At 42.1% G+C, this 11,407-nt stretch overlaps 1 protein-coding gene across 1 annotated transcript in view; it reads right to left on the bottom strand.

Annotated features, from left to right (window-relative positions):
- Positions 1 to 2,445: 2,445 nt before the first annotated feature.
- Positions 2,446 to 11,407, bottom strand: part of LOC311526169 (synaptotagmin-like protein 2) — a 71,710-nt gene continuing 62,748 nt past the window's right edge. Inside the window, exon 17 of the mRNA XM_084638930.1 lies at positions 2,446 to 7,298. Coding sequence (XP_084495056.1) covers positions 7,153 to 7,298 — 146 coding nt within the window. The 3' untranslated portion in view covers positions 2,446 to 7,152. The remainder of the gene's footprint in view (positions 7,299 to 11,407) is intronic.

Genomic DNA, 11,407 nt, shown 5'->3' with positions numbered 1-11,407 from the left:
AGCTTAACTACCCCTAATGTTAAAAAGTTTTTCCTAATGTCTACCCTAAATTTCCCTGGCTGCAGATTAACCCCATAATTTCTTGTCCTATCTGCAGTGGTCATGGAGACCAGTTGATCCCCATCCCCTTTATAACAGCCTTTGGCATATTTGACGACTGTTATCAGGTTCCTCCTCAGTCATCTTTTCCCAAGATTAAACATACCCAGTTTTTTTAACCTTTCCTCATCTATCAGGTTTTTTAGCCTTTTATTATTTTTGTTGCTCTTTTTTGCATTCTTTGTCCACATCTTTCCTAAAGTGTAGCATGCAGAATTAGACACAATACGCCAGCTGAGGCCTCACCCTGTACTGAGGAGAGTGGGACAGTTACATCCCATGTCTTACATGCAACACTCCTGTTACTACACCCCACAATGAGATTAGCCTTTTTTGCAGCTGTATCACATTGTTGACTCCTATTCAATCTGTGATCCACTCTAACCCCCCCGATCCTTCTTTGCCTAGTCAGTTATTCCCCATTTTCTAATTGTGCATATGATTTTTCCTTCCTAAGCATAGTTCTTGGAATTTGTCTGTATTGAATTTCATCTTGTTGATTTCAGACCAGTTCTCCAATTTGTTAAGGTTGTTTTGCGTTCTAATCCTGTTCTCCACAGTGCTTGCAACCCCTCCCAGCTTGGTGTTATTTGCAAGTTTTATAAGCATACTCGTCTCTCTCTTATTCAAGTCATTAACGAACATATTGAACAAATACAGACCCAGGACTGACCTCTGAGGATCCCACTATATACACCCTTCCAGTTTGAGAGCGAACAATTGAGAACTGGTCTTTGAGTACAATCGTTCAATAAATTGTGCATCTACTTTATAGTAATTTAACCTAGACCACATTTCCCTTGTTTGCTTAGGGGAATGGCATGTGGGACTGTATCAAAACCTTACTAAAAATCAAGATTATTACATCTACTCCTTTTCCCCATCCACTAAGCGAGTAGCCTTGTCAAAAAGGGAAATTAGGTTGGTTTAGCATGGTTTGGTTTTGATCAAGGCATGCTGGCTAGTCCTTATAACCTTATTATCCTCTAGGTGCTTAGGAATTGGTTGTTCAATAATTTGCTCCAGTATCTTTTCCTGGTATTGAAGTTAGGCTTACTGGTCTATGATTTCCTGGGTTCTCTTTGTTCCCCTTTTTAAAGGTAAGTACTTTGTTTGCCCTTCTCCAATCCTCTGGCACTCCCCAAGAGTTCTCAAAGATAATTGCTAATGGTGCCAAGATTGCTTCAGTTAATTCCTTAAGTATCCTAGGATGAATTTCATCACGCAAGGGCCCTGAGGCCTGATGCTTTCTAGACATATAAGAGCACATCATGCAGGAGCCCAGACCACATCTAGATGCAATCTCTATTTCATAAATGGTTCCATCATTCAGTAAGATTTTGCCTTCTTGGTACTTTTGAAGCAGGAATCGTTCACGTGTTGGGCCTGATCTCACACCACTTTTATGCTGGTATAAACGTCAGTGGAGCTACTTGCCATAAGATCCAGAATCAGGCTCACTGTTAGAACCCTGTATCTGAACATTGGCAGGAAAACCAAACATGACTAAGATACCAAAATGTAAATAAATAGGGGAGAAGTTAGTAACTAAGGGTGTGGCTACACTTGCAGATGTAGAGCGCTGTGTGTTAAACCCACCTTCGGAGCGCGCAGTAGGGAAAGCACTGCAGTTTGGCCACACTGACAGCTGACAGCACACTAGGGCGGCCACATTTGCGGCACTTGCAGCGGCTTTGGGAGGGGTGCATTATGGGCAGCTATCCCAGCATGCAAGTGACTGCAATGTGCTTTTCAAATGGGGGGTGGAGTGTGACAGAGAGTGTGTTGTGTGTATGTGGGGGGGGAGAGAGTGGGTTTTTGGGGTGCTGAGTGTGTGTCAGCATGCTGTCTTGTAAGTTCAGACCCCCTTTCTCCCCCCATTCACTCAAAGCGAACAGTAAATGTTTGCTTTTTCTTGGAGCTGATAAGCAGCCGGCTTCTCCAAAACTGAGCTTTGAAAGGGCATTTCCGCATTCCTGTAGCCGATTTCACAACAAAGACAAGAGTGGCCACTTGAGTTGAGGGGATTATGGGATGTTTCCAGAGGCTGATCAGAGCGCAGTAAAGCACCACCTCGTTCACACTGGCGCCGCGGCGCTCCAGCTGGGGCACAGCGAACGTTATTCCACTCGCCGAAGTGGAGTACCAGCAGCGCTGTAGTCGCGGAGTCAGAGTGCTCTACGTACCTTGCCAGTGTGGACTGGGAGTGAGCTAGTGCACCTGGGGCTCCTTTATTGTGCTGTAACTCGCAAGTGTAGCCAAGCCCTAAGAACAATTACACTGAATATACACTTATCAGAAACTGAAGTGTGGTTTATTGATTTTGTTTCTTACACACAGGTCAGTTTTACAAATTCCTTTTGGTTTATTTAACCAGCTCACAAAATACAGTATTTCTTCTTTAAGAACATCTTATTACATAGATTTATGTTGTTGGGTGGACACCCGCTTGGGCCCAGAGGGGTTTAAGATAGCCCTGGGAGAGGGCTGGGGCAGGGGAAGAGCTGGGCTGATTGGCAGAGCAGCCGCAGCTGCGGGCCACGCCCCAAACAGACCCAGCAGGCCTTATAAAAGCCAGGGAAGCCAGGAACGGAAGAACACTCTCTCTCTAGCTCTGAGAGGGAGGGACCTGGCTGTAGAGACTGGAATAGAGGACCTAGTTAGGAGCAGGGCTGGGGAAAGGCCAAGGGAGCTATAGAGCTGTGGCCTAGGAAAGCCCCAGGCTGCAGGCCTGGGAAGGCCTATTAGGTTTGGGGGTTGCGGGGCAGCCACGGGTAGGCAGAGGCAGTGGGTCCAAACCCAACCTTGCCTGTGATGAGTGGCTCATACTGCAGTATGCCCCAGGGCACAGGGGCTATCTGGTGACTGGCAGGAGCCTATGACTGATGTGAGGTAGGGATAGTGAGTGGGGGGTTCCCCTGGGAGGGGGAGACCCAGAACTGTGGGATACTGTCAGGAAGCAGCACCCAGTGAAAGGGGCACTGGGGTTCTGGGAGGGACACAGGAGCCAGCAGCAAGGGGAGACACCAGCCTGAAGAGGGCACTCTGGAGGCTGGTGAGCTAATTTCCTCAGATGACCAGCAGGAGGTGCTGCCGGTGAGTCTGCGTCCCGTGACGGGGGGTAGGGGGGTCTACTAATATTTCTCTCTGCAGCTTATGAGTTTCACAATAAGATCAGTTTTGCTTTTCTCTCTGTCTTGGTCAAGAGTAGAGCTGGACAAACACTTCGTAATAGATACTTTACTTCACCAATGTTGACTTTTCCAAGTACAGACAGTGAACCCTGGATACTCTTCAAGATTACCAACATTAATTTGGTGAATAATTTGTTCATGAGCTGTTTGTTCCAAGTAGTTGGTTAACAATCTGAGCAGGTCTGATTAGACACAGGTCACATGGTATGCTTCTGTTTCCTGACTGGAGGAGCAGAGCTTCTTACAAGCTGGCTTCTTATACACATCCTGCTACTGGTGAATTAGAAATTTGCTTTTTGAGCAAAACACTCCTGCTTGTAAATTCACTTGCAAGATATCTGCAAAAAGCAGATATGAAAGGGGCATGAGCACAAGGAAAGCACATGCACTCATGAGTGCAGAAGAATGGTCATGGGAAGCTTTTCCCTGCAGAATTTGCCCAGCTCTACTCATGCTAACTTTTTCCATTTAAAAAAAGGCCAGATCCTGTAACCCAGGTAGGCCTACTCCGGACAATAGGATTACTTGTGTCCCACCAGTAACTGGTGGCTGCAGGATCTAGCCCTAAGGACAATAATTTTGGTTTCAGCTGCATACAAAGACATAGAATCATAGACTATCAGAGTTGGAAGGGACCTCAGGAGGTCATCTAGTCCAACCCTCTGCTCAAAGCAGGACCAATCTGCAATTTTTGCCCCAATCTCTAAATGGCCCCCTCAAAGATTGAACTCGCAACCCTGGGTTTAGCAGGCCAATGCTCAACCACTAAGCTGTCCCTCCCCTCCAAGACATACCTGACTTCAACAAAGTTGCATGTTTATATCCAGGGGAGTTATGGACCTAAATATATTTACTATATATAGGAAAAGCCCTGTCTCGTGAAGGGAGTTTGTTTAGTCCATCATACAAAAATAATAAATACAATAGAATTCTTTTGGTATGTTATTTCCAAATTAATCTGCAGCACATGTTAACATGGACCTGTGCTATAGCAGCCTATAACATTTAGATACTTTTACCTCTTGCAGGTAGCATTCACAGACTACAAATGTCAATGTAAGACACATACCAAAGGCCATTAACTTTATTTGCTACAGGTTCCTCCACTCCTATGTATGACACTGACATGTGACAAAGTGCCTTGCATTTTTGCAGATAAAGTGCTTTTTCTGTTAAGTGAAGCAGATATGACCTCCTACATAACACGTGACTATGCTACCACTTTATTATGCTTGGCAGTGTAATCTTTTACTCTGATGCACTAATAAATACTAAAAGCTTCTGAAATTAATCAGGGCTTAATTTACCAAAAAAACCCACCAAAAACCAATGCAACCTTAAAAGAAAAATATCCAGATCACAATACCTTGGGCCAAACTTCGACACCAGGGATGAACTTTGCCCTGTAACGATGATTATTTAACTTTGTTGGCACCATATTAGGAAATAACTGAATCTTAGGTGTGGCGCTAATGCTAATATGAAATAAATACTTGAACTTTTCAAATTACTTTTTGTGTGTGTAAACAGCAGTTTTGGCACATTCACCACAAATGTACAGACACTGTAAATCACTGAAAGGAAAAAATAGATACGTATTTGCATTATGGCCCAAAATGTTGATACCCATTATTCACAATAAATAGCACTTCACTCCACAGATAGTAGTCCCACTGACTGGGACTCAGAGTAAGGTACTATTCAAATAGTAAGAGCATCAGAATCTGCTCCTATGTAAGCAGAACATCAGTATGTTATAGGCCAGATTTTCATACCCGTCCTCCGGTTTAGTAGCACCTTAGCCAAGGAGTAATCATCTCAACTTTGATGGCACTATCCATGGAGTAATGCTTTACTCCATGTAAAAGTATCTGAATCAAGTCTCAAAACTTCATTGAAACCAACAACTTTAGTAGCCTTAAGATTTTAAATTAAGCAAATGCCACTATGGGGCCAATCTAGCTCCTTTGTCTCACACTTCAGAGACAGTCAATGGGATAATTTGTGTGAGCGAAGTGAACCAGATTGGGACTCAGACAATGTGTATCTCCATTTGATCTTGTTTTCCTATGGGCTATTTCTTAGTGCTTCAACACTACAGTTGGCCAACATTTTTCTAACACTGGTCAAAAAATGATTGTTTTACTAAAATGAATTTTTTAATGAAAAAGCTACCAACATCAACTTAACTTTTCAGGGTTTGTGAAAGTGTCTATCACTTACACTTTTTTTTGGTAAGCTGACCGTCTGTGGTAATCTAAGACGGGTGTTTTGGTAAACAAATTTAAAAAAGGAAATTAAGAGCCACAAAAAAAAATCCTTTTTGAACTCTTCAAAAAGGAAAACAAACTTCAAATGTTTTCATGATTCCCCCCACATTTCTCAACAAGCTCTACTCAGCCTTGCAAATTGCTTTTAAAGGTCAGATATCTAGAGAAGAAATTTCGTCAAGAGTAACCACTCTAGACTAGGCAAATAGGATTCTTTTTAGTGCGGCATTGCCTCTAACTTACAGGATATCTATGTATAGATGGCTACTCAGACCATGCTAATGATAGGTATAAGGAGATCATTCTATTTAATCAGAACATGTACATTTAAAGAGGAAATTACAAAGCTGCATTTAAAATGGTTGCAAAATCTCTACTGATGTGCACTGGATAGATGCAAAATCCCCAAAAGCTATTATTTAATGATAACTCCAACATAGATCACAACTTGTTGACATCAGTTGAGAGAAAGGAAGATCAAAGTAGTAGCCAGAGATACAAGGAGCAGTGGGAGATTTCGCCAGCTCTTTTTACTATGTAACTTGTTTGTACATACTGAACCAAAGTAAGGTCATAGAATACTTACCTTTCCCATCAGTTCCAAAAATCTCTCTCCTTTCCTCGTTTTGTGGCTGCAGTTTTGACCTCTCAATACACATCAGGCTGACACACAGACTGCTTGCTACATATAATTTCATACTTAATGTTTTATATACACAAGGCATTTGAAAGAACTGATTTGGCCCAGCAGTGATTTAATAATATTTTGTATTTGGCTGAGTGCAATCTAATTTATATTCCACTGCAGTTTCACTTTAAGTAAGTGACTTGCCCAAGGTCACAGAGGAAGTTTGTGGCAAGGTTGGGAATAGAACCTTTATCTACTGAGTCCTGGGCTGGTACATTAGCTGCAAGACCATCATTCTTCACTTCCGAATAAAAGTAGTATGGAATTAAATTTGTTGAATTCTTCTTGGATATCTTAGTCCTGTTGCTACGTTGTCTGCTCCAAACAGTCCTCTTTCTGCAGGTTCACCTTGGATCTCAAAGCAATCTGAAGTGTGTTTTTTTGTTTTTCCCCCTGAGTCACAGTCACATTATCAGTGACAGATGGCAAGGTCCCATTTTGAGATGCTTTCAATGCTGCATCCAGTATGAAGTGTACCACTTGAAAGGGAATATGGATAATGCTAAGCTGCAGCTTTATTACAACTGTCTCACTGCACAGAAAAACAGCACAAAATCCAGTAACAAAATAAACCCTGTATTAAAAAAAATATTTACACTTCTTCCCTGCCAATGTACTGAGACTCTAATGAAATCTAAGAGTATATAAATGATTAACAAAAGTAACCAATGTGTTTTCTTGGCTTTTTGCTAAAATCAAGCATAGCATCAGTTTAGCATCTTTTAAGTCCTCTACTGGGAGATTAACACCACTTAGCACCTGCCATCTTTAAAGCACAATGCAATCATTATCTAATTAACCAGACACCTGTGCAGGTAGGGGAGGGGCTTCATTCCCTGCTCATGAGGAGCTTCCCAATTCTAATGAATATGCTCATACTTTTAATTGTACAACAGAAGTTTCATTTCAGTTTCCTCCTCCCTGCCAGTGAGCGCAGCGGCAGTGATCCTTCAATCCATTCATTGGAGGCTGACATCATTTCCTGCCAAAAGGCCACTTCCTCCTGCGTGGAGTCCATCCAGTCTACAGAGATACCGTAGCTAGTGCCTTAGAAAGAACAAGGACATGATCATAGCAAGAGCTGCAGAAGAGGTTTCTACTAAATTCTTGCATGTAATCTAGTCCTTCATTTTATGTTTGTATTTAATATACATTAAAATAAATGTAGCATGTATTAAATGTACTGGTGTATTTGATATTTTTTGCTAGCTATTCCTTAAATAATAAAAAGGAATGGCCTAATGGGTAAAAATATATTGGCCAGAATTTGTCTGGATTGATTTTTAAAGCAGTACTAGACTTTTGAGGATTATTTATTTGTAGGTTTAGCATTTTAAAATAAGTATTAAAGCCATAATTTTCTTTTGCATTGCAATTTAATTTTCCTGTTCAAAATGTTGTGTAAAATGTTTTTATATAAATAATATACAACCCCCCGCAAAACAAACTCAAAAGTGCCAAAAAGCTCTAACGTGCCCCTATTAAAGCATTTAAAAAAAGGCAAATTAACAACTCTAAAAATAAAACAAGCATCTATCAATAAAAACCAAGCATAAAATAACTCCCTAAAAATTAATAAAAAAACCCAAGCACTCCAATTTATTACAGCATAACAATGCAAAACTCATTGGTCCCAATTTAAAAATTATATGAACAAAGTGCCTTGCCATAAAACTTCGGGTTTGTCCTGCCAAGACTTCTCCAAAGCATCATGTTGCAACCTACAAAACCTGGCTCCTTCCTACCATGGATTAAAATAGTGGCCAGCTAGGTTGATTACAAGTCTAAACCAATAACTATAACAAACTAGCAGAACAGTATGTGTATATGTAATTAAATGCATATGCTAATTGTTGTATCTTCAATAAATGCAGTGTACCCCTCCCCACCCCACCCCCCCAAAAAAAATCCCATGAGCTTCTTATAAGCATACTACAAGTGCAAAAAAAGTTAATAGAGGTAAATGTGAAGCCTTAGCTGGAATACAGTGTCCAGTTCTTGGTGCCATACTTTGAGAGAGATGTGGGCAAACTGGAGAGAGGGCAACAAAAGTGATAAGATGTTAAGAAAACCTGACCTCTGAGGAAAGGTTTAAAAAAGCTTGGTATGTTTAGTCCTGAGACAAGCCTCAGAGGGGACCTGATTAACAGTCTTCAAATATGTCACGCTGTTTATAAAGAGGATGGTGAACAATTATTCTCCAGGTCCACTGAAGGTAGGACATGATGGAATGGGCTTAATCTGCAGCAAGGGAGATTTAGGTTAGATAATAAGAAAAATTTTCTAACTATAAAGATAGGTAAGTACTGGAATAGGTTATCAAGGGAGACTGGAGTCCTTGTCACTAGAGGTTTTTAAAAACAGTTAGACATATGACTGTCAGGGATGGTCTAAACATACTTGGTCCTGCCTCAGCATGAGGGTGCGGTTGAAATGGACTAGATGGCCTCTTGAGAGCCCTTTCAGTCCTATATTCTATAACACTGCCAACCAGATCATATTAGCAACAATGAAGCCTGAATGTGATATTTTTATATCTCGTTTATTAGCTGCTTGGAGCTGCTATTTCACAGTTGGGAACTTCATAACTCTCTTGGTGACATGTTAAGAGACAGAAAACAGAGGGTGTGCTGGCAAGTCCCACACTGTTAAGTATGTCTGAGAGGAAGATCTTTTCAACTGCTACAGATGTTTTCCAAACAACCCCTGGGGACTGTTCATCCTGTATTATAACCCATTGAGACTTCCTCTGCCTCTTCCCTCTCAGCAAGGCCTCCTGTAACAATTTCCTGGTCTAATCATAAATGAATGCAGTTTAGATTTGAGTTATACTTGTTGCACTTAGACAGTTTCATGTAGAAAAATACAATCTGCCAAGGCCTAAATGTAGGACATGCTGCAAGCTAACTCACAATGAGCACCATCAGAAAAAGGCATAGAACAGATTTCAGCAGAATGGAATTCATTTCTTTAGTGTCAATGTTGATTATAATCTCTGCATTAGGAGGCACCATTGTTTAAGTCAACTATTTGTATTAAAGGCAGGAGGACTGGGATAAGGGGAGAGTGTGCTTATAAAATATGCAGATGACACCAAGCTGTGAGGAGCCATACACACTTTGGAGAACAGGATTGGAATTCAAAATGACCTTGACAGATTAGAAAAATCTGTCTGAAATCAACAGGATAAAGTCAATAGAGACAAGTGTAAAATACTTCACTTAGGAAGGAACCCCCTGCAAACAAATGCACAATTAAAAAATGGGGACTAACTGCTAGCTGGCTGTGCTGCTGAAAAAGGATCTGGGGATCACAAACTGAATAGGAGTCAACAGTGTGACAAAGTTGCAAAAAAGGCTCATGTCATTCTAGGGCCTATGAACAGGAGTGATATATGTAAGATACAGGCAACTCTACTTGGCACTGGCAAGGCCTCAGCTGGAGTACAGAGCCCAGTTCAGGGCACCACACTTCAGGAAAGATGGGGGGTTGGACAGAATCCAGAAGAAAGCAACAAAAATAATAGGTTAGAAAACCTGACCTATGAGGAAAGATTAAAAACATCTGGGCATATTTAGTCTTGAGAAAAGATGGAGGGGGTGACCTGATCAGAGCTTTCAAAACATGTGAAGGGCTGTTATACAGAAGACAGTGATCAGTTATTCTCCATGTCCATTGAAGGGAGGACAAGAAGTAATGGGCTTAATCTGCAACAAGGGATATTTGTTGGATATGGGGGGGGGGAACCTAACAGTATGGGCAGTTAAGCTCTAATACGCACTTCCAAGGGAGGCTGTAGAATCCCCAACACTGGAAGTTTTTTAGAATCTGTTGGACAAACACCTGTCAGGGATGGTCTAGATCAACTTGGTCCTGCCTCAGAGCAGGAGGCTGGACTGATGGCTCTCAAGGTCCCTTCCAGCCATTCATGTCTAAGATTCTGTGAAGATCTCCCCCCCCCCCCCGAAAAGGAGCAGGGGGAAGTAAGACTGGAACAGAAGCAAAGAGGCAACAAAGGATGACTATCCAAGTGAAGGGCATCGAAGCAGTGTGTCAGAAAACACAATTTCTAATGGACATCCATATAGAAATCTTGGTACAGAAACTCTGACATCATCTATATCTCACCCTGTGGGTATCTGGTCTATTTAGGAGCCCCACTGGCAGAATATATCCGCATATCCCTGACCGTAAGGGTCATAATCCTGCTGAAATAACACACTTGAAGTTGGGCACATGTGTAAATGCTTGCCTGAATTGGGACCTTAGACAGTAAACTTTGACTGTCTCTTAATATGTCTATACAGCACCAAGCAAAATGGGGTGCCAATCTCAATGGGGGATTGTGGGCACTTCTGTGATCAAAATAAATTTAACAATATTTATGTCCAGCAGACTATACTTTTCCATTTTGTGCTTTATTTCTAGCTACCATAATCTCAGAACTGACTGTGCACCATGAGTACCCAGTATGCGTCCAACACCATTGTAAGGTATTCATTATTGGTCTGTCTTGTAAATTTCAATATATTGTTTCAGAGGGAGTTACCCGGTAATGCTGATGCACATTAAGAAAAAGGACTTGTGTAAGCACTATTCAGTCAATGAAGAAGTGCTGTACTTTATTTGGGGGAGCGGTTGCAAACAGAAGGAGCGTTTCCTCTCTTTCTCAAACTAGAGCCAGTTCTTGGGGTGGAGTTGCTTCCTAGGATCCAGGTATTTGTGCAGACCTCCTAACAGTCCCAGGTTTTGCAAGACTGTCCTGCTTTCACCTATAAAACCCCCTGTCCTGGTTGAAATGGCTCTTGGCTTGCAGGGCTGGCTGGGCTTGACTCCCGCTCCAGGCATTGCAACCTGCTTCTCCTCTTCCTGTGCTCTCTAATGTGCTCCTTGCTCTGAGACCATGTATGCCTCCCCATGGGCCTTTCCTGGCCCCTGTCCGAGCCTGGCACATGCTCAGAATGTCGGAGCGGATCCCAGCCAGCCCCTCACGACAGGAGTTGCTGCATCAGGGTGAGTGCAGGATGAGCTCTCTCTGCAACTCTCCCACTCTCTGGGGGCAGGTCCAGCCCACTTTAGCCCATGAGAACATTGGGAGGGATATTGGTGTTTGGGCTGAGATTCCTGAAAGAAGGGTTTGCCAGCATGCCATTTGT

The sequence above is a fragment of the Lepidochelys olivacea genome (genome assembly GCF_965140295.1).
Source record: "Lepidochelys olivacea isolate rLepOli2 genome assembly, chromosome: 9".
Taxonomy (NCBI): domain Eukaryota; kingdom Metazoa; phylum Chordata; order Testudines; family Cheloniidae; genus Lepidochelys; species Lepidochelys olivacea.
This window is presented reverse-complemented; position numbering and strand designations above follow the sequence as displayed.